At 45.1% G+C, this 24,090-nt stretch overlaps 1 protein-coding gene across 1 annotated transcript in view; it reads left to right on the top strand.

Annotated features, from left to right (window-relative positions):
• LOC140489282 (parvalbumin alpha-like) overlaps positions 1–24,090 on the top strand; it is a 29,661-nt gene extending 5,571 nt beyond the window's left edge. Inside the window, exons 2-5 of the mRNA XM_072588666.1 lie at positions 10,364–10,432; positions 14,401–14,533; positions 18,888–18,997; positions 23,838–24,090. Coding sequence (XP_072444767.1) covers positions 10,372–10,432; positions 14,401–14,533; positions 18,888–18,997; positions 23,838–23,866 — 333 coding nt within the window. The 5' untranslated portion in view covers positions 10,364–10,371 and the 3' untranslated portion in view covers positions 23,867–24,090. The remainder of the gene's footprint in view (positions 1–10,363; positions 10,433–14,400; positions 14,534–18,887; positions 18,998–23,837) is intronic.

Here is a 24,090-nt window from a genome sequence, read left to right as displayed (position 1 = left end):
CTTCTCTAGCATTGTGGCAGCTGTGTGTAAATTGGCAGGTATCTTCCCTACATTATTGTAGTGCCTACTCTGTTGAAATACCGACTACATAAATCCAAGTCCTTCTATCTTTTGTATTTATCTGCTAAACCTTAGAGAGTTGAGGATGCCTGTTTAAGTGGGTGGTATGGTGGCTCAGTGGTCAACACAGCTGCCTTATAGTGCCAGGGACCTGGGTTCAATTCCTGCCTCAGGTAACTGTCTGTGTGGAGTTTGCACATTCTCCCTGTATCTGTCTGGGTTTCCTCCCACAGTCCAAATATGTGCAGGTTAGGGTGAATTGGCCATGCTAAATTGCCCATAGTATTAGGTGCATTAGTCAGGGATAAATGTAGGGGATTGGGTCTGGATGGGTTACTGTTTGAAGGGTTGGTGTAGGCCTGTTTCCATACTGTAGGAAGTCTAATCTAAGAGGCAAGGCAAATGTCCTTTTAATTTAATTTTTATCAACACTTTGCAAACAAAGGGTATAGATTTCTTGGATTGATGTTAGTACCAATGTTACAAATGAATGAAGCACTTTGGACTATTGCCCAGGGTTACTGAGTTCACTCCTTTTGCCAGCGTAAAAGTAAAATACTGCGTATGCTGAAAATCTGAAATAAAAACAGAAAGTGTTGGAGAAACTGAGCAGATCTGGCAGCACCTGTGGAGAAAAAGCATCTCAAGTCTGGTTTGTTGCTTCTTCAGAATGGTTACAGATGCTGGCGAGTTTGTTCAGCTACTGTCTGTTTGTCTTCCTGTTGTTGGTAATTGGACTCAGATTTGATGGCCCCCTCAGCTGCCAACTGTTTGAAAAAAAGCAGGATTGAAAATTTGCGCAGGGTCAACGAAAGAACTTTAAAGGTGGTTTTAATCAGGGAATGCTTTTTTCTCTAAAGTTATGAGGTGCGCGGATAGAGTGACTAGCCAAGGTCTTTTCCCCAGGGTAGGGGAGTCCAAAACTAGAGGGCATAGGTTTAGGGTGAGAGGGGAAAGATTTAAAAGGGAGCTAAGGGACACACAGAGGGTAGTACGTGTATGGAATGAGCTGTCAGAGGAAGTGGTGAAGGCTAGTAATTAAAGGCACCTGGATGGGTAGATGAATAGAGGGTTTAGAGGAATATGGGCCAAAAGCTGGCAAATGTGACTAGATAAGGTTAGGATATCTGGTCGGCATGGACGAGTTGAACCAAAGGGTCTGTATCTGTGCTATACATTTCTATGACTCTATAAGTTCCTCTTTCAAGAAAACGTTTAAAAAAACAAAGAACTGTGGATGCTGGAGATCTGAAACAGAAACAGAAATCGCTGGAGAAACTCAACAGGTACGGCATCAACTGTGAGAAGAAGGCAGAGTTAACAAGATGTTAAGTTTCTAATTTCTCACCACAGATGCTGCCAGACCTCCTGAGCTTCTCCAGCAATTCCTGTTTTTGTTCCTTGCCATTAGCTATTCCGTTATCATTCTATTCCAATCTCATTGATATGGACCTTCCTTGTGTAAAGAGGTAGGGGCTTTATCGACATAAAACAGGTGCAAGACACTCACTTTGAAACGGATAACTGTTTGAGATTCCTTCAAACCAATGATTCTGCTCACTGACGCGCCAACCTTGCTGCCCTGTGACAATCGAACTCCTTCAGTCCCTCGTTGACCTTCTGATTTCTGGAACCCGAGGGTCGGTGGCGCCCTCTTGGGGAGGCACCTTTTGAACACGGCCATTAGAAGTTGGTTGCAAAGTCTATGACTGATAGTGTGCCGTACTGAAGGAGTGCCATCCTACCAGCTGGACTGTCTTTCGATGAAGATCAGGGAAGCTCTCCTCAGTGCTCTGGCTAAAAGTTGTCCCTCAGTCGAAGTCACAAAAACGCATGATCACCCTGTTGTTTGTGGGATCTTGCTGTGTACAAACAACCACATTTGTTTTTGAAATGTTATGATAACGTCAAAATAAATTTAATTCATTGTATATTAAGGTCCACACTATGCTTTTGTTGAGTGAAGGATTAAATGTTTCTAACGAAATGCCGATTCATTATGAAGGCTTACCATTTAACAGCATGTGACCTCGAAACTATGCATATAAAACATCATTTCCATTCTGCCACTGCTTCAGACTAAGAAACCAGTGCCAACTCCTGTTCCAGTTCCAGTTCCTGGAAGATTGGAAGGACTGGATCATCCCTTGTTGGCTTCATCAATAGATCCCATGGAGTACTTCTGAGGAAAGAAATATCCTGTTGAACTTTCTTCAAATGGTAGTTCTCATCAGGACAAAATTACAAGAACACCAAATCTCAAACTCCTCCCTTTGAGATTTGGCATTCTTGTGATTCTGTCCTGATGAGTGCAAGTTGGAAAGTTAGGACAGTTTATCAGTTTTTATGGCGGTATTGAAGTTCAATACCATGAAGCAACTGGTTCCCTCTTTACAACATCACATTTGCCAGTTTGTACAACTGGCAATGCCATACCAAGACTCGTGATTCCTTAGTAGAGAAACAAATGTCTGCGGATGTGTGCCAAGGGTGCCCGTTAACCAGATGGCCACAATAATCTGAAAGACACCCAATCTCCTGAGTCATCTCCACCTAGAAATATCATCACTGTCCCTGACTGTGTGAGACCTCAAATTCTACGTCAGTAGCAATCTTGGAGGCCAGCCAAGATTGTGCTCTTGGACAGTAACATCTGCCTGCATTTATATACCGCCCTTAGTGTGATTAAAAATGGCCCCTGCTGTTTCACATGAAGATTATGAAACCAAATCTGCCACTGAGAAACGTGAGGAGATATCAGGATGAGGGACCAGATAGTCAGTCAAAGAGGTAGGTTTTAGTGATGTCTTAAAGGAAGAAAGCAAGATGGAGAGATGGAGAGATGGAGAAATGGAGAGCATGAAGGAAGTCCAGTGCCTAGAGACTTGACAGGTTAAGGCATCACCATTCATGGTGGAGCGACTAAAATCTGCAATTTTCAAGAGATTGAAATGGAAAAGCATGGACAGTTTGGAGATCACTGATACAATTAGAATTAGATTTTATTGTCATATGTGCTGAAGTATAGGGCTACATGAGTGCAGTGAAAAGTGTGCAAAGTTAACATAGAAACCCTGTGGTGTGGAAGCAGGCCATTTGGCCCACACCCCTGTATTTCCCATGGCTAATCAACCCAACCTACACAGCCCTGAACAGTTTAGCAGGGCCAGTCCACATCTTTGGACTGTCGGAGAAAACTGGAGCATCCAGACAAAGCCCACGCAGACACAAGGAAAACATGCAAACACCACACAGACAGTCGCCCAAGGCTGGAATCGAACCCGGGTCCCTCCTGCCTTGAGGCAGCAGTGCTAAGCACTGCGTCACCCCAACTTGTAAACAAATCAGAATCTCAGAAAAAAAACCAACAGCAGAAATAAAAGAAAATCAATAAGTAAGGAAAACATCCAGATCTCAAAGTCTAAATCTTATCTCCATAAAGGCTTTTGGAACCACCCAATGCAGGACGGTGAAGCCACAGGGGGACTGAATATGACAAAGTCTGCTCCAAAGTCAGGGAGTCACTTAAATGGGAGCCAATCTCAGTCAGCAGGCACAGAGTCGATGTGCTTCACCACAGCATGCATTTGCCAGGAGGCCAGAGGGAGCACTTTAAGGATATCCACAAAATCTTGCCGATACAATCATAGAATCCCAACAGTGTGAAAACAGGACCTAACCTACACATCTCTGAACACTATATGGCAATTTAGCATGGTCAATTTACCTAACCTGCACGTCTTTGGATTGTGGGAGGAAACATTTCGACAGTGGGAGGAAACCAGAGCATCCAGACAAAGCGCACACAGACACTGGGAGAATGTGCAAACTTCCACACAGGCAGTTGCCCGAGGCAGGGATCAAGCCCAGGACCCCGACTGCGTGAGGCAGCAGTGCTAACCACTTGCGTCGTCAACTGGTGGGAATCGGAAGTGACGGTCCAAACAGAAGACAAAGCAATTGCGCAGGTCTCAACCGTTGGCCACGTGGAGGCCAAAAGCAGACAAGAGGAGGAAGCAAGAGGCCGAACACTCCATCCATCCATATCAGCAAGCAGCAACCACTGTGACTGTGGCAGTGTGAATGGGACTGTCTCAGCACCTCAACTCCACACTGGAAGGAGGTCATCTTCAATGTCAAGGGACTGCAGAAAGAGAAGTGGTTTCACTCAACTTGGTGTAAGGACACCAAGGCGATGAGGTTTTGAATAATCTTACGGTGGTACATGGTAAAGTAGGAGATCCTCTTGCCAGGAGGGAGGAGACTCAATTCCAGTGGTAACAAAGAGCTTATGCTTGAAACAGTGACCCTCCTGCTCCTTGGATGCTGTCTGACCGGCTGTGCTTTTCCAGCACCCCACTCTTCGACAATGGTAACGAAGGCTTGGAAGAGTGATTCAGCAACAGATGAGCTGAGGCAGGAGACTGAGGTGGAAATAGGAGCGGTTGTTAATGACACAGATTTGAGTTCGGAAGTCCAGCTGAGGGTCAAATCCAATACCAATGCTTCAAACCGTTTGGTCAAATCTCAGATGCCAGGGATAGGCATGGAGTCGGGATCCGAGAATCTTTAGTCTTTTCAATAATAACATGAGTGATTTGATGGGGATTTTATTTTTGACAACTATTGATGATAGTTTTACGGTCACCATTGCTGGGACCAACCTTATATTCCAGATTTGTTTTACAGTTTTAAAGGTTAGTAGAATGGGCGGCTTGGCGGCCAATACAGTTTAATGCAGGGAAATAACAAGCTGAACACTTCGACGCACACATTACAGAAATTAAATCAAGGAATAAAAAGACTCACGTACAGTCCAATCTGGTTGAGATGCCCTGTGTATCACACCCCTGCCAATTTCCTGTGGGCTAAGTGGGTTAGCCATGGTAAATGCGGGGTTACGGGCATAGGGTGGGGGGCTGGGATTGAGCATGATGCTGTTTGGAGGGTGGGTGCAGACCCGATGGGCCGAATGGTCTCTTTCCACATTGTAGGGATTCTATGATTTGAAAACAGACCCATTTGGAATCTCAAAGTTCCTCCTTGACACCCCTCAAATTTAATCTAGCCTTCTATCACAAGAGAGCATCCTGGGTCAGGGAAACTACCTCATGTGTGAGGTGATGTCCCTGACACTGTGAAAGGAATCATGTTCTTTTCTCACAGAATGGAAGAAAGATTGCTCTGAACTATCACGGACATCACAAATCCTGAAGCACTTTTACAGATGACACTCCGAAGTTCAGTCACTACAAGGGCTCCCCCTCTCGAGGACAATTTGAGATGGGCAACAAATGCTGGTCTAACCCATGACACCCACATCCTGTGAACAAATAAAAGAAAGGGCGGCCTGGTGGATCAGTGGTTAGCACTGCTGCCTCACAGCGCCAGGGACCTGTGTTCGATTCCAGCCTTGGGTGACTGACTGTGTGGAGTTTGCACGTTCTCCCCCATGTCTGCGTGGGTTTCCTTTGGGTGCTCCGGTTTAGATTTAGATTAGATTAGATTACATTACGTTACATTACAGTGTCGAAACAGGCCCTTCGGCCCAACAAGTCCACACCGACCCGCCGAAGCGCAACCCACCCATACCCCTACATTCACCCCTTACCTAACACTATGGGCAATTGAGCATGGCCAATTCACCTGACCTGCACCTCTTTGGACTATGGGAGGAAACAGGTTTCTTCCCACAATCCAAAGATGTGCAGGTTAGGTTGGATTGGCCATGCTAAATTGCCCCATAGTGTTCAGGGATATGTAGGTTAGGTGGATTAGTCAGGGGTAAATGTAGAGTAATAAGGTAGAGGGAATGGGTCTGGGTGGGTTACTCTGACGAGGGTCAGTGTGGACTTGTTGGGCTAAATGGCCTGTTTCCATGCTGTAGGGATTCTGTGAAATGTGCAAGATTGTCAGGGTAGATGTGAAGAAATCGTTTCCTCTTTTAGGAAAGTCCAGGACCAGAGGGCGTAGACTCAGAATTGTACATTTAGGAGGAATTTCTTCTCTCAGAGAGTAGTGAATCTATAGATTGACTAGGCTGGATCATTAAGTCTATTCAAGGCTAGAGATAGAATACAAAGGTTGGGTGATGGAGAGTGTTCCATTGGAAAAGTAATAGGAAAAAAATGTTTTCAAAGCACTGAAGGTATGGAGAGGGAAGAAAGAGAATGATTGGAAAATCAATAGCAAGATTTTGATGGCTCAGTGGTTAGTACTGCTGCTCCAGGGATCCAGGTTCAATTCCAGCCTCTGGTGACTGTCTGCATTGACTCTGCATGTTCTGCCCTTGTCTGCATGAGTTTCCCCTGGACGCTCCAGTTTCCTTCCACAGTCAGAGGATGAGCAGGTTAGGTGGATTGGCCATGCTAAATTACCCCACAGTGTGCAGGCTAGGTGGGTTAGCAATGAGAAATGCAGGGTTATAGGGTGGATCTGGATGTGATCCTTTTTGGAAGGCTAGTGTGGACTTGATGGACCGAATGGCCTGCTTCCATGCTGTAGGGATTCTATGATAAGAACAAGAACATTTCAAATAAGAGTTGGCCAAATAAGTGGGAAATTACTCTTGTGAGTGCCTGTCTTGTGATCCATCCCTCTTTCTCCCAATAACTGTTGTAGATGGAGGGTAACCCCTCTCTCTCTCTCTCCCAAAAACTGTAGCTGGAGGGGAACAAATATAATTAGGGACTTGAACCATATTGTCAGGATTAGCAGTATTGCTTTGATGGCTCTATCTCATTTGTGAATAGTACGTTGAGTATTTTCCCTGTTCCTTAGCCTTTACTGAGTTACACATGCCAGAAAGCTGAACATTCTGAGTTTGAGTGTCGAATATTTTGCAACCGCTATGGTTTGTACAGAAGTAGTCAGGTTGGCCTTGAGCTTCTAGGAAGATGGAGGCCAGGGATAACTGTCTTGGACCTTCACAAGGCGTCAGTGGGTCCATGTGTACCTTCCTCAGGGTTGAAGTCACACTGTCAAAGGTTAAACACACAGGTCTCAAAGTGATTCCACAAAGTCAAACGGCGACATTTTCAAGTCTCTGGTCGGTGGAAGGCATTCATTCTCCTCAATTAACTGGACCTCTGTGAGTGGACAGAGGGGCCACGTGTGACAGGTCAGGCAACCAGGGTTTGTTGGCGCCAACTTACATCATATTGCAGAGTTCAAAGTTCAACATGCCATATCTGGCTACTTCAGCCCTGCCAGCTTTCAGGGCATTCAAATGGTCATTGGATAAACATAGTGGAATAGTGTAGGTTAGATGGGCTTCAGATTGGTTCCACAGGTCGGCGCAACATCGAGGGCCGAAGGGTCTGTACTGCGTTGTAATGTTCTATGTGCTATGTTGTACCAGTGGACAGTTCTCTGCTATGGAGCACACAACCTGCAATTGTTAAAGACTCAAGCACTGGTCCTGACATTGCCCAGCTGATGTTGCCCTCATCTTCATGGGTATCTTCTTCAGATTGGTGTGAAATCAGGTTCACTTCAAAATACCAAGTCAGAGTGGGCCCATTCCACCAAAGTCCCACTGAGGATGCATTTGAACTTCACATTATCCAGGATTTATCCGGATCTGAAGACATCCCTCCAAGGTGTTGCCATCCTCATGCAAAGGCACACTTGAGGCTGCTAAACATAACCATTCAAGCTGTCGGAAGAGCTCAGCTATGGAGGCAAACGTTTCCAACCACAGTGGCAGTTGTCTCAGACTGAAGAGTGTACATGCCGGTATTAAACCTGGGGGAGCTCATGCTATCACTAAAATGGACCTTGATTGTCCCCAGCTCCACATCGTCCCTCATGAGTGTAATCCGTCTGACATGGGGATCCTTGCAAGCTTCAGCATCAGAGCCATTCATCCACTGTCCACATGGGTCACACCAGCCTTGGATTTCTTCTGGAACTCTGAGAGCTACCAGGTCGCTCGGAGCGGCACCATAGCCTGGCAGCTGTGAGATATCAGCGTGCGGTTTATGGCAGTGCTAATTGTGTGCTCACTCGTGAGATTGTGGGGAAATGAATGCTGAGAGGGGCTGTTGACAGGTAACAGCTCTGAGAATGGTAGTTCAAAGCCTTTCATGGCAACATTTGGAATTCAAACTCAAATAAATTAATCTGAAATATTAGCTACTTTTAGTGATGGCGGCTGTTGTAAATATTATGAATGACATATATAGAGAAGGAAACCTAAACCTGTTCAAACCCACAACAATGTAGTTAACTCTTAATGGCCTTATTAAATGGCCTAGCAAAGGCAATTAGGGATGGATAACAAATAGAGCCCTTGTCAGTGATGTCTGCTTTTCACAAATCCCCAGATATCAGTTATTTTTGTGAGATCATTGAACTCCTTGTGGCCCTTGTATCCAGATCCTCAGAGTTTAGCTCTCAGTGTTGACCCCAAGCTTCCTGCTCCCACGGCTTTCCAAATATGTCTCAGGAGGAACTTCGGTCCCCTCCTCACTCCTCTCAACAAGACATCTTCCCTGCTGACACCCAAGCCTCCTATGCAGCATGCAGAATCTTTAGGGCACACATTGTCCTGGGCCATACCTTTGATCACTGTTCCCAGCTCAGATTGACATTATGCTTTGCTGCCAACATTAGCATTCTGCACTGCTGCCAACATTGGTATGATGCGCTGGTAAAACATTGACATTCTACACTGCTGCCAACACTAGCATCCTGCACTTCTGCCAACACTAGCATCCTGCACTTCTGCCAACACTAGCATCCTGCATTGCTGCCAACACTAGCGTCCTGCATTGCTGCCAACACTAGCATCCTGCATTGCTGCCAACCCTAGCATCCTGCATTGCTGCCAACACTAGCATTCTGCATTGCTGCCAACACTAGCATCCTGCATTGCTGCCAACACTAGCATCCTGCACTGCTGCCAACACTAGCATCCTGCATTGCTGCCAACACTAGCATTCTGCATTGCTGCCAACACTAGCATCCTGCACTGCTGCCAACACTAGCATTCTGCATTGCCGCTAACACTAGCATCCTGCATTGCTGCCAACACGAGCATCCTGCATTGATGCCAACACTAGCATCCTGCACTGATGCCAACACTAGCATCCTGCATTGCTGCCAACACTAGCATCCTGCACTGATGCCAACACTAGCATCCTGCACTGCTGCGAACACTAGCATCCTGCATTGCTGCCAACACTAGCATTCTGCATTGCTGCCAACACTAGCATCCTGCATTGCTGCCAACACTAGTATCCTGCATTGCTGCCAACATTAGCATCCTGCACTGCTGCCAACATTAGCATCCTGCATTGCTGCCAACACTAGCATTCTGCATTGCTGCCAATATTAGCATCCTGCACTGCTGCCAACACTAGCATCCTGCATTGCTGCCAACACTAGCATCCTGCATTGCTGCCAACACTAGCATTCTGCATTGCTGCCAACATTAGCATCCTGCACTGCTGCCAACACTAGCATCCTGCATTGCTGCCAACACTAGCATTCTGCATTGCTGCCAACATTAGCATCCTGCACTGCTGCCAACACTAGCATCCTGCATTGCTGCCAACACTAGCATCCTGCATTGCTGCCAACACTAGCATTCTGCATTGCTGCCAACATTAGCATCCTGCACTGCTGCCAACACTAGCATCCTGCATTGCTGCCAACACTAACATTCTGCATTACTGCCAACACTAGCATCCTGCATTGCTGCCAGCATTAGCATTCTGCATTGCTGCCAATATTGACACCCTGCATTGCTGCCAGTACCTGCAATAGCTGCAATGCACCTCTTCTTCAAGTGGTGCAGGCTGACATCAGGCTGATACATCTAGCCAACCAATGACAGATACTAGCTGCATGTCTGCTCCTTGAACCTGATGAAGGAGTAGCACTCCGGAAGCTAGTGCTTCCAATTAAACCTGTTGGACTATAACCTGGTGTCGTGTGATTTTTAACTTTGCAATACATCGATTGTGTGCAAGCCAAACTCTCGTCAATAACCTCATGTTTGGTTTTAGGGCTATCCAACTGAGCCCCCAGAGTATCAGAGCCTTGAAGCAGAAACACACTCTTATCTAAAGGAGAATAGGACAAAGCTTTGGAATGAGAGGGTTGGGTTTGGATAGGACAGGATGGGATTCACTGTAGACATTCCCATTTGTCGAATCAATGTTCACATCAGCTCAGACACAGTGGCCAGACTGGCTTCCCCTAGTGTTGTAATTTTGATAAATATGGAAAGGGGAATGAAAACCATGATTTTGTGAAGAAATAGTCTGTGCTATTAATATTTTCTTTTCTTCAACAGCTGCAAACATGCCCATGACACAGTATCTCGCAGAAGCAGACATCAAAACAGCCCTTGATGCTTTCCAGAGTAAGTGAAACCCATTACATCTTTCTCTCTCAAGTCATCTATCTATCCTTCTTTTCTGATATCTGTATTTCTTTACTTTATCCTGTCTTTGCCCTCCTTCCTTTCTTCTATCTTTTCCATTACTCTTTATTTCCCCTCTTTCCTTCTTTCCCCTCACACTTTCTCATCCTTTTTTTCCCTCTTTCCTTCTTTCTTTCTCATCTTTTCTTTCTCTCTTGATGTTTTCACTCTTCCACTCTCACTTTCTTCCTTGTTTTTTCCTCTCTCTTTCTTTATCTTTCTTTTCTCGTTCCTTCGCTCTTTCTTGTCTCCATTCCTCTCTCTTTCTTCCTATGCCCTCTTTCATTTTTCTTTCATTCTTTCTCTTTCGTTCCTTCTCTCTTTAACGCTTTCTGTCTGGCTCTTCCTCCATTAAACTGGAGTTTAGCTTCGAAGATGCACTCTTTCACTGCGGCACCATCACTGCGCAGGGGACGTCACAGTAAGTTAGGATGGCTTGGTGGTTAGCATTGCTACCTCACGGCACCCAGGACCCCAGTTTGATCCCATCCTCGGGGGGGTTTGTGCCACTCCCCGTGTCTGAAGGGGGTTCCTCCCACAGTCCAATGATGTGCAGGGGAGGTGGATTGGCCGTGAGAAACTAAGGGGTGTGGGTCTGGATGAGATGCTTTTTCAGACAGTCAGTGTGGGCTCAATGGGTTGAACGGCCTGCTTCTCCACTTGTAGGGGATTCTGTGAAGTGGTCGGTCAGTGTCATTTTTCTTTGATGCCTTTTCCCCCAAAATATGGGTCTTGAGCATGTGAATTCTTTGGAAAATTTACCTGCTGCACTAGCACTGAACATAACCGTGGTACACTGTAGTGTGTAGCCCGTGAATGAGGCACCTTGAACCATGGTTAGTTACAGGATCTGGGAGCAACTAAAGTTTCTAAAGAGCCAGTGTAGCGTCAGATTATCCTTTTCCTTCAAACGTTGTAAAATCCAGTGACCATCAAAAGCTCTGTGCCTCTAGTTAAACCAGCACTGTCCAAAGGAATTAGAATTAGATTTATTGTCCTGTCTACTCAAGTTACAAAACAAATCAGGAGTGTGGTGAAAAATGTACAATATCACCAACGCGTGGCACTAGCTTAGGTACAAAGTACCTGGGCACAAAAAAATAGAGAAAATAAAGAAAAACAAGTTAAAGAAAATGGTCAGAATAAGCAGCCAATGGTGACTTCCATCGGTAGAAGTCTCATGACACCAGGTTACAGTCCAACAGGTTTATTTGAAATCACAAGCTTTTGGAGCTCTGTTCCTTAATCAGGTGAGGACGAAAGACCAGTGTTCTGAAAGCTTGTGATTTCAAATAAACCTGCCGGACTATCACCTGGTGTCATGTGAGTTCTGAATTGGTCCACCCCCAGCACCTCCACATCATGGCTCCCATCAGTGAGATAGGGGAGAACGTGCAAACTTCACGCAGACAGTCGCCTGAGGCTGGAATTGAACCCAGGTCCTAGTGCTGTGAGGCAGCAGAGCTAACCACTGAGCCACCGTGCTGCCCATCTTGGCTTCCACCAGGGTCCTGCAATAATCCATTGAACTGGGGACCCAGCACCAGTCTCTCGAGTGATCAATCCATCGCCACATCTGAGGTAAAGGAGTAACAATCCATAACCGTTAAAAGTAAACGATAGCCCTGTTCTATGTAGCTTTGTGGTAAAGAGAAACACCATGAAAGGAAATGAAAGCATGTCGAAATATTTCAATTGCTACACCACACCTGAATCCTGGATAATTGTTGGGTAATCATGAATAGTTGCGACAGCTAAATGTATTTGACGGAGCTGCTTTGAGAGTGCGCTGCACCATTGCTCCCCCTTCAGTCCTGCGTCTTAATCCTAACTCATCTCTGAGAGACAGATACAAGATTCACATGGCCCTTGGCAATGTATTTTGCACCATATCATAGAATCCCTACAGCGTGGAGGAAAGGCCATTTGGACCATCGAGTCCACACTGACTCTCTGAAGAGTATCATAGCTAGACCTACCCCTCTACCTATAACCCTGAACCTAATCTACACACATCTCTGGACACCATGGGGCAATTTAGCATGGCCAATTCCACCCTAGCCTGCACACCTTTGTGACTGGGGGAGGAAATGGGAAAACCCACACAGACACGGGGAGAATGCACAAACCCAACACACAGTCAGCCAAGGCTGGAATTGAACCCGGGTCCCTGTGGCGCTGTGAGGCAGTAGTGCTAACCACTGAGCCACTGTACTGCCCTTATGCCAAACATGAGGATAGCCATAGGCACTAAAAGTCCCTGTGATAACGCTGATCAAATGCACCAGAACCAGCAGTTACCCAGAGATCTGAAGATAAGTTATATCGGTCTCGAAACATTAACTCTGTTTTTCTCTCTCCACAGATGTTGCGTTTCTCTAGCACTCTCAGTTTCCTAGCATCTGCACTATTTTTCTTTTAGCTAACTGTTATTGTTTGCCAATGATGTAATATTTCTCAGTACTGCGCTGGAGTGGCAATATGGGGATGGACGCAGAATCCCAAAATTGCTGCAGCATTGCAACAGGAGGTGATTCAGCCATCGTCTCTGTACTGGCTGTCTGAAACAGCCTTTCCCACAGAGCTGTTCACCCCTTTCCTTCGCCTCGATAACATTCAAGCCACAATTTTCTCTCTGGGGTGGGTTGGGCGCATTTCTTTCCAACTGATCCGTCCCAGAAGTTCTGCAAGGGTTCAGAAGGAAGATGCAGAATTTGATCCCTGTTCTGTACTGGGTTGATTGACTTGTTACAATGACAGGGAACAAGTGAGGACTGCAGATGCTGGAGATCAGAGTCAAAAGGTGTGGTGCTGGAAAAGCACAGCCGAAACATTCCTGAGCTCGAAAGGTCAATTCTCCTGCTCCTCGGATGCTGCCTGACCTGCTGTGCTCTTCCAGCACCACACTTTCTGACTCATTACAATGATAGTAAATGCAACTGAATACAGATGAACAACCAGGTAGAGTGCCTGTTCCTGTTCGTAAGAAACAGGAGCAACAAACCATTCAGCCCACTAAGCATGCTCTGCCATTCACAAACATCCTGATATAACTCCACTTTCTTGCCTCACTCCTGACTGCATCAAAACAAAACTCAATCTAAATTAACTTTGAGTACATTCAATGTCCCAGTTTCCATTAATCTTTGAGGAAGAGCGTTCCAAAGTCTAATGGTCCTCCAATAGAAGAAATTCCGCCAAATCTTCATCTTAAATAGGAGAGACCTTTACCTTTAATCAGAGTCTTTTAGTTTTCCTTAAGGTATTACACATTTTAGGGTGAAGTAGAGAAAAAGTTTAGTCTCTCGGGAAATCAAGGGAGGTGGAGGACACGGGAAAAGTGGACTTCAATCTACAGTTGGTCATGGTCATATTGATTGGAAGAGCAGGCCAGCTTTTATCATCCAAAACAGAAATTTCTGGAGAAACTCAGCAGATCCGGCAGCATCTGTGGAGGGAGAAAGCCAAGTTAACATTTCAGGTCAAGTGACCCTTCTTCAGAACTTCAAAATCCGTTCTGTAGCAGGGTCACTGGGCCTGAAGCATTAACTTTGCTTTCTCTCTCCACAAATGCAGCCAGACCCATTGAGTTCCTCCAGCAATTTCTGTTTTTGTTACTGATTTCCAGCATCCGCAGTATTTTGTTTTTATTTGGCTATGATCTACTCCGGCTCCTAATTTCTTAAGTCTGCCCTCAGTGAATATTGGATGAGAAGAGAGTTGGCTCCATCCCTTCATCTCTCACGCCATGGCCAATGACCCAAAATGGTATTGGTGGCTAACAGTAGAAGGGGATTGAAGGGAGAAAGGGACAAGATAACTTCCTACGCCGCTATAACATCCTTAATTGCGAAACCAGAATGAAAAGGTATTTGCCTCATGACTGTACCTCGTTATGTAACTTCTAGCTCCCGGAAGCTTTGATCACAAGAAGTTCTTCAACATGGTGGGTCTGAAGAAAAAGAGTACTGAGGATGTGAAAAAAGTCTTTGAAATTCTTGACCAAGATAACAGCGGCTTCATTGAAGAAGGCGAACTCAAGTAAGATCCAATTGCCCAATTAAACTGAACTCTTACTTCCAGCAACCTTTTGACAGAGCATTGCATTTATGGCATTAAAATATACCAGAATTCTTCAACTGGTCTGTGGGAGGTGGGCCTTTTCCCTGAGTTGTCTAGTTAGGACGCCATCTTGCTAAATATATTAAATTCGCAAGAGTTATAAAGAAAAGCTGGTGAGACTTCCTTCATCTGAGCATAGAAGATTGAGAGGCGACTTTATAGAGGTTTATAAAATTGTGAGGGTGTAGGTAGGGTTAATGGTAGTTTTCCTTTCCTTAGGATTGGGGATTTCAAGACTAGGCGGCACATTTTTAAGGTGAGAGGAGAAAGATTTAAACAAGACACGAGGGGCAACTATTTTTGTACAGAGGGTGGCCTGCATGTAGAATGAAATTCCTGGGGGAATAACAAGTCTTGAGAAGAATTGTAGCTCAGGTTGAGGTTTTGGATGTAGGTTTGCTCGCTGAGCTGAAAGGTTCATTTCCAGACATTTTGTCACCGTACAAGGTAACATCTTCAGTGGACCTCAGGCGAAGCAGTGCTGAAAATTCCTGCTTCCTATTTATACGATTGGGTGTCTTTGGGTTGGTGATGTCATTTCCTGTAGGGATGTTATTTCCTGTGGTGAAGTCACTTCCTGTTCCTATTCTGAGGGAATGGTGGATGTGGGTACAATTACATTTAAAAGACAATTGAATAGATGCATGAATAGAAAATTGGGGGGATATGGGCCAGGTGGGATTAGTTTGGTTTGGAATTGTGTTCGGAAGGGGCTGATTGGACTGAAGGGTTTGTTTCCGTGATGAATGACTCTGTGACATTAACATCGGCAATGCCTCAGTTTTCAGTTATTGACTTAGAGTCATGGAGTCATAGAGATGTACAGCACGGAAACAGACCCTTCGGTCCAACCCGTCCATGTCGACCAGATATCCCAACCCAATCTAGTCCCACCTGCCAGCACCCGCCCCATATCCCTCCGAACCCTTCCTATTCATATACCCATCCAAATGCCTTTTAAATGTTGCAATTGTACTAACATCCACCACTTCCTCTGGCAGCTCATTCCATACACCCTCTGCATGAAAACGTTGCCCCTTAGGTCTCTTTTATATCTTTCCCCTCTCACACAAAAACTATGACCTCTACTTTTGGACTCGCCTACCCCGGGGAAAAGACCTTATCTATTCACCCTATCCATGCCCCTCATGATTTTATAAACCTCTATAACGTCACCTCTCAGCCTCCGATGCTCCAGGGAAAACAGCCCCAGCCTATTCAGCCTCTCCCAGTAGCTCTAATCCTCCAACCCTGGCAACATCCTTGAAAATCTTTTCTGAACCCTTTCAAGTTTGACAACATCTTTCCAACTTCCATTATGGGCCCATCCAGAAGGATAATCCAATAAAGCTGGTGAATGAGACAAACTGGTTAGATGGCAAAATGGAGATCTGTTATGGCCAATACATTCATTTCCAAGAAATAGTAGTTTCTTTGTTAACTTTGTTTCTCTTCTTGTACAAACTGGCAAATGGAACTAGTTCAGTTTAGGAAATCTAGTCAGCATGTACAAGTTGGGCTGAAGGGTCTGTCTCTGTGCTGTGTTACCCTATCTGACTCTATACTTTATGGGTGGCACGGTGGCTCAGTGGCTCAGTGTTTAGCACTGCTGCCTCACAGCACCAGAGGCCCAGGTTCGACACCCACCTCGGGCAACTGTCTGTGTGGAGTTTGCACATTCTCCCCGGGTCTGCGTGGGTTTCCTCTGGGTACTCTGGTTTCCTCCCACAGTCCAAAGATGTGCAGGTTAGGTGAATTGGCCATGCTAAATTGCTCATAGTGTTAGTGCATTAGTCAGAGGGGAATGGGTCTGGGTAGGTTACTCTTTGGAGGGTGGGTGTGGACTTGTTGGGCCGAAGGGCCTGTTTGCACACTGTAGGGAATCTAATCTATACATATGAATGTCCAGAGCAGACAAAATATGCTTTGCAAAAAAATACAGTTAAAAAGTCCCATGTTATATTTGTACCAGAATCCATCACCCCCAAACCCATATAACACAGTATAAGTCTAAGAACAGGAGTAGGCCATTCAGCCCTTCAGGTCTCTTCTGCCATTCAGTGAGATTATGGCTCATCTGTAGCCTAACTCCATTGGCCCGTTTGCTTAACAAAATAAAAATCTATCTCAGATTTAAAATTAACATCAGATCAACATGCACTGCCATTTGTGGAAGGGAGTTCCAATCATCTATCACCATTATAGCAGGAAGGGGAGATGCTAGGGGTGTTTGTCAGGGGTAGTATTCTTGCTTTCAGGTGGCACAGTGGCTCAGTGGCTAGCACTGCTGCCTCACAATGCCAGGGACCCAGGTTCAATCCCTTCCTCGGGTGACTGTCTGTGTGGGGTTTGCACATTCTCCTGTGTCTGCTTGGGATTCCCCCCCACAGCCCAAAGATATGCAGGTTAGATGGATTGGTCATGCTAAATTACCCTTAGTGTTCAGGGATATATAGGCTAGGGGGGGTTAGCTATGGGAAATGTAGGGTTATAAGGTAGAGTGCAGTGGGCTTTGGTTGGGATGCTGTGTGGAGGGTCAGTGTAGGTTGAATGGTCTGCTTCTATACTGTAGGGATTCTATGATTTGTGTGTTGAAGTGCTTTCTAATCTGAATAGCCCTAATTCTCAAAGTATGCCTCCTAGTTCAAGAATCCTCAAATAATGGAAATTTTTATTTACCCTGTCTTCTCCTGACAACATTTTGAAGACAGCGACCAGATCATCCCTTAATTTTCTAAAACCTTATTTGCATTTCACTCCCCATTAACACAACCCCTTATGTTCAGGTATCATTCTGGAAAACTTGTGCATTCTCCCTCCAAGCCAAAGCATCCTTCTGATTTTTTTCTTGGGTTTGATTTATTGTTGTCATAACATTAAAAGGTTTCTGAATGGGAACATGAATAGGAAGGGTTTAGAGGGATACGGGTCAAGTGCTGGCAAATGGGACTAGATTAATTTAGGACATCTGGTCGGCATGGACGAGTCTGTTTCCGTGCTGTCCAGCTCTGTTATTCTATGACTCTACGTACCTAAGTACAGTGAACAGTTTGAAGGGTTTTTGCCCGAAACGTCGATTTCGAAGCTCCTTGGATGCTGCCTGAACTGCTGTGCTCTTCCAGCGCCACTAATCCAGAGTTTGGTGTACAGTACAGGCAAATCATAGCAAACAAGGACATATAGATCATAGGGTGCCTAGTTGGAGTGAGGCCTACAATGTTACAGCCGCACAGGAGATGCACAAAGCAAGATCAATGTTATTTGAATTTATCAGGTCCATTCAGCAGTCTAATAACAGCAGGGAAAAAGCTGTTCTTGAACCTGTTGGTCCATGTGTTTAAGCTTCTGTATCTACTGCCTGACTGAAGAAGTTGGAAGAGTGTATTCTGAAGGTATGGTGCCCAGCTCACAGTGCTCCAAGTGGGGTCTAACCAGGGTTTTGTATAATTGCAGCATAATCTCAACCCCTTATGGTTCAGTCATCTAGACCTAAAGGCCAGCATTCCACTGGCTTCCTTGATTATTTTCTGCAGCTTACCATGACATTTTAAAGATCTACGCACCTGAACCCACAAGTACTTTTAAACATCCTCACCAGAGGGGGCAGGAATAGAGGCTAGTGAAGGTAGATTGAGCAACGGAGGTGTGAAGGGGGATGGGTTGAAATTGCAGGGAGTAGTCAGTGTCAGGGGGTTGGTTGAGTTTATGCTTAGAAGAAGAAAGAATCCCTACAGTGTGGAAACAGGCCATTCAGCCCAACAAGTCCACACTGACCCTCTGACACCCAAACACATACCCCTGCCCTAGATTTACACCAACTCATGCACCTAACTTGCACCTCCCTGGACACTATGGGCAATTTAGTATGACCAGGTCACCTAACCTGCGCATCTTTGAATTGTGGGAGGAAACCCACAAAGACACAGGGAGAATGTGCAAGCTCCACGCAGATGGTCGCCCGAGGCTGGGATCAAACCCAGGTCCCTGGCACTATGAGGCAGCAGTGCTAACCACTGAGCCACCGTGCCGCCCCAATCTCTGGCTTGATAGCAGCAGCAGCAGGGGATTTGCCCGATGTTCTGGCTGCAGTAGATTTGCATCTCCTTGCACTAGTGTAAAATAACAGCATAAGGCATGATCCAGTGACCCAGTCAGGGGCACTGACTGAAGAAGAAATGATTTTCAAGGAAGAATAAAAATCGAAGCCCTAGAAGTTGAGGAAGCAGTGGCTGATAATTGTCTTTTGTTTGTTTGTATTTTGCCCTTTTCACAGACTTGTGCTAAAGAGCTTTCATGCGAATGGAAGAGAACTCTCCGACAGTGAAACCAAAGCTTTGCTTGCAGCCGGAGATGAGGATCATGATGGTAAAATAGGAGCAGAAGGTATGTAGTTGATTCCGACGATTAGATCTGAGACTATAGTATGGTGACATCTATTTACTTGCATGTGAAATGATCTGACTGTACTATATAGTTCACAAGAAGCTAGTGCTATAGAAATTTTCTAACCAACCCATTCATTGATGTATTCTAGAGCAGGTGGGACTGAACCTGGACCTCACAGGCCAGAAATAGGGACACTACCACAAGAACCCAAATTGCTATCTGTTATAACCGATTGATGGGCATTATTTTTATATCAATTTGCTCAGTTGTGTTATGACTCCCCTAGAGTACGTCAGATTTGAAGGTGGCCCTCCTGGCTCAGAGGTAAGGACACTACCCACTTTGCCACAAGTGTCGGAATTGAACCAGTGAACCTAAGGAAGTCGGTTTTGTGACACACTGCAGTGCTCCCACAGTCCCAGCTGAGTGATCGTTGGAGGGTCATAGAGGGGACTAAGCACCCCTTGGTGCCTTCCATAAGACCATAAGACACAGGAGTAGAAATTAGGCCATTCAGCCCATCGAGTCTGCTTCACCATTCAAACATGGCTGATAGGTTTCCCAACCCCATTCTCCAGCTTTCACCCCGTAACCCTTGATCCCTTTGACAATCAAAAATGGCATTCATTCTCTATAGCAATGCCTTGGCCAACCTAGAGTGATCTTGCTCAGTTTGAATGGAACCAAAGGTTTGGCAGTTAACGACTGCAGGAATGTCTCTTGTCAACCAGAATCCAGTTGCCAACAATGCAGCACGGCCTTTTCACACAGCGTTGTAAATTGTTGTTCCCTTTGAGACCTGTTTTTCTTGTGTTTCTGTCTGTTGAGCACAAGGCAAAAAAGGCTTTGGCCACATCTCAATCTTTAGATTAGACTCCCTACAGTGTGGAAACAGGCTCTTCGGCCCAACAAGTCCACACTGGCCCTTCGAAGAATAACGCACCCTGACCCATTCCCCTACATTTACCCTGACTAATGCACTATAGACAATTTAGCATGGCCCATTCACCTGCCCTGTACATCTTTGGATCATGGGAGGAAATTCACACAGACACGGGGAGAACGTACAAACTCCACGCAAACAGTCGACCAAGACGGCAATCAAAGCCGGGTCACTGACACTGTAAGGCAGCAGTGCTAACCACTGAGCCACCATGCCACTCTCTTCTCAGCAGTACTCGAACACAGGTTTCACCTAAACAACTATGGGCATTCTTTGTTGTCCATCCACTCACTGTTGCCCTCCCCACTCTGATGAAACTGTGTCCTCAAGTTACCAGTATCACATGATCTCCACTTACTATCCATCCCACTCCTTGGTTCACACTCTCGTCATTGGTGCCTGACATGTCAATCAATGTGCTGCCCCACCTTTGTACAGCCAGTTGGATGGGGAATCGATTCTGTCCTCTGAATGGATGACTCTTAACAGTCAGTGTCATGAGTGTGGTGCTGGAAAAGCACAGCAGGTCAGGCAGCATCTGAGGAGCAGGAGAGTCGGCGTTTCGGGCAAAAGCCCTTCATCAGGAAAGGTCCTTTACAGTCAATGTCCAGTTAACTCTTGTGTTCAATCATCTAATAAAAAAAAGTGCTCATGGAATTTTTTAAGAAGTTGGAGGAACAAATTACTGCAGCTGCTGGAATCTGTACTGAAAACGACAAATGCTGGAGATCACAGAGGGTCAGGCAGCATCCATGGAGAGAGAGCAAGCTCATATTTTGACTCAATGCTTTAGCCTGCTCTCTCTCCATGGGTGCTGCCTGACCTGTTGTGATTTACATCTTTTGTTTCCAGTAAAAGGTGCTATCAGACTCCTTGAAGATTTTGAAGACCATTCTGGAAGGTTGGCAACACTAGAACTGCAGCCAAACACTCATATTCTTGATTTAAATGGGGTGGCCTAGTGAAAGATGCAACAGCTTCACTAACAATTCAGGTCCATTAGCATAGCAGGAAGAGCGCAATAATGATTACATTATGAAACCCAGGGCCCATTTTCCCCATCCCACATCAAGAGGCATTGACACAAGTTGCGGGTGAGATTATCAAACGGAACTAAACTGGGATGGAAGGGCCATTAACAATGCTTAAGGAACTGGACAACAATCAGGAGAAAGCAATCCATCAACAACCCTCAACATTCACTCCCTTCACCACCTACACTCCAGCATACAGCATCTACCTCTGAGTTCACCTTCCAAACCTTTACCCTCTGGAAGGGAAAGAGCCTGTGATGTTTAGGCTGATCGTAGCTTGCAAGTTCCCCTCCAAACCACACCCTGGTCGAGATTTTTGATTGGAGCTTGTACGTTCAGCAGGATACGCGGCCCCATCACTTTTAAAGAAAGCTGCCCAACCAGTCCATGGTGATGGGTTACATTGGAGTGGGCATTCCCTTACCGAGAGCTGCGGATGCCAGGGGGTGAAGGAGATTTGGGCGGAAGAGTTGGCTCCATGACCCGGTGCTGTATTGAGGTTTCAAAACAAAATGAAAACACAAGATCCATTCTCCAGCCCTCATATCCCCTCATTCTACCACACACTCATGCCTCATCCTTGGCAACCATTTCATACCCCTGTACTTATTCCCTATCATTCTTCTTACCTCATAGATAATGTATTAATTCCTCATTGCTCCTCATAGCCTCTGTCCCAGTATCTGTGCCTCCACCGACTCCCTTTTATAATCCTTATACCAACATGTGCTAACTCATAACAAGCCATGAACCCCAACGTTTGCCCTTACACCAACCTTGCCAACTTACCCAGTTTTGAAAAGTGTGGCACTGGAAAAGCATAGCCGTTCAGGCAACATCCAAGGAGCAGGACTATCATCGTTTCAGGCACAAGCTCTTCATCAGGAATGTCCTGATGTCATCACATTCCTGATGAAGGGCTTATGACCGAAATGTCGACTCTCTTGCTCCTCAGATGCTGTATATAGCACATCCTGCCTCAGATCCTGCTTTTCCAGTGCCACACTTTTCATCTCTGACTTTCCAGCATCTGCCAGTCCTCATTTTCTCCAACTTACTCAGTTTGTTCCATGTGCAGATCTCAGGATCTAAGGGACATGAATAAAGTTGTATTTAATACAGGTCTAAGTGTGTGTTGCGTACTTCACTGTATTTCACAAAAAAACTCATTCATTAAAATCCATTCACAATCTTTACATCCCTTCAACTAAACAATGCCTTATCATAAAAAATATTGTTAAGTGTAGAGTCTCTTGCAGAAACATTGGAATTCAGTTATTATCCCACTTCAAAGAGCCTACAGACACTTAGAGCTGTTAATCAAACTGTGAAATGGCAGGCACTCCACTGTAATAATGGATGGCTGTGAAACCGGGCATGCAGTAGCTACCCAGTAACAGAAATCTCTCAGCTTATGTCATTAGACAGAGTGAGATAACAATTATTATTTTAATATGTAAATATGTTAAAATTATGCAAATACTCCAGACATTTTTTAAAGCTTGAATTCACCAAAGATCCTCAGACCAGTTTTATTCAAACCCATGACCACTTCCATCTAGAAGGACAAAGGCAACAGATACATAGGAAAACCACTACCTTCAAGTTCTCCTCCAAGCCACTCACCATCCTGACTTGGAAATATGTCACTGCTCCTTCACTGTAGCTGGATCAAAATCCTGAAATTCCATGTCAAAGTGCATTGTGGGTCAACCCACTTCAGGTGAACTGCAGCGGTTCAAGATGGCAGCTCACACCCACCTTCTCAAGGGGGCAATAGGGATGGGCAATAAATGCTGGCTCAGCCAATGACAACAACATCCCACAAAAGAAAAAAAAGGAAGACTTTTAAATACCGTGTTAGCTTGCATTTTCCTGTCTGCACATATTAGTCCATGTAGTATGTACCACAGATAGTTACACTTTTGTTGAGCCAGATACCTAGATGTTTATTTAGAACACTTTTTAGAAGGTTCTGATGTATTTTTGGTTTGATTTATTGTCGTCACATGTTCCTAAGTGCAGTGAAAAGCTTTGTTTGTGAGATACATACACATAGAGTGAGAGTTTGCTTTTGACAATTCCAATGAGCTTGACAGTTAATATAGGAGATAGGAGTTGGAGTTGGCTATTAAGTCCCTTGAGTCTATTCTGCCAATCTTCTATCTCTATTTTAGCTCTTCTAAAGAGCACATTACCTCCTTGGAAAGGGCACTTAACATTCCCTAAAGGTCCCTCGACTTCTCAAAAGGTGTCCCAGGACCATATCAAAAAAACAAAAGACACCTTACCTCTCTTAAGATGTGCTCTGGCTGGTCAAAGAAAATATACAAAGTTTATCACCCTGCTCTTACCAGGTCTACGGTCAACACTTCTGGAAGGAAATCTGCCATCCTTACCTGATTTGACCTACGTGTGACACACAACAATCTAGCTGACTCATTAGGGATGGATAATAAATGCTAGCCTAACCAGTGATGCTTTCGTGTCAATGTTGTGAAGGTGCGGGTGTTGGACTGGGGTGGACAAAGTCAGAAGTCACATGACACCAGGTTGATTTCTAACAGGTTTATTTGAAATCGCAAGCGTTTGGAGCGCAGGTCCTTCTTCAGGTGACTTGACGAAGGAACAGCACGCCAAAAGCCCATGATTTCAAATAAACCTGTTGGGATATAACCTGGTGTTGTGCGACGTCTTGCCTTCATGTCTGGAGTAAATAAAAGTAACAAGGAAAATGGCTCAAAGTATGAAACAGCCAACTGCAGTCGCTACCTCCGCTGATTCATTTTAAACGTTTTAACTTGATGTCTTAATTCCTTAATTTTTCCTCTTTCTCTTTCCCCCTTCCCTCCCCTCGCAGAATTTGCAAAGCTGGTGGCTCAAGCATAAAAGAACTGAACCAAATCATTGCTCCTTTACCAACTCCTCCCCTCCCCTCACCATTTGAATTCACAAAGATCCCAATACCCCACCCTGGCCCCAGAGAAGACCTTCATTAATTAATGTCCACCCAGAATTCCTTCTATTTATTTGTACATTTTATACTCGTGTTTGTGCCGGAAGATGCTGTCAAACAAATAAATGTCAAAAGAATAATTTGGTCCGATACATAA

The sequence above is a fragment of the Chiloscyllium punctatum genome, chromosome 18, assembly GCF_047496795.1.
Source record: "Chiloscyllium punctatum isolate Juve2018m chromosome 18, sChiPun1.3, whole genome shotgun sequence".
NCBI classification, from domain to species: Eukaryota; Metazoa; Chordata; class Chondrichthyes; order Orectolobiformes; family Hemiscylliidae; genus Chiloscyllium; species Chiloscyllium punctatum.
Note: the sequence above shows the minus strand (reverse complement) of the source record. Positions and strands in the feature narration are given on the sequence as shown.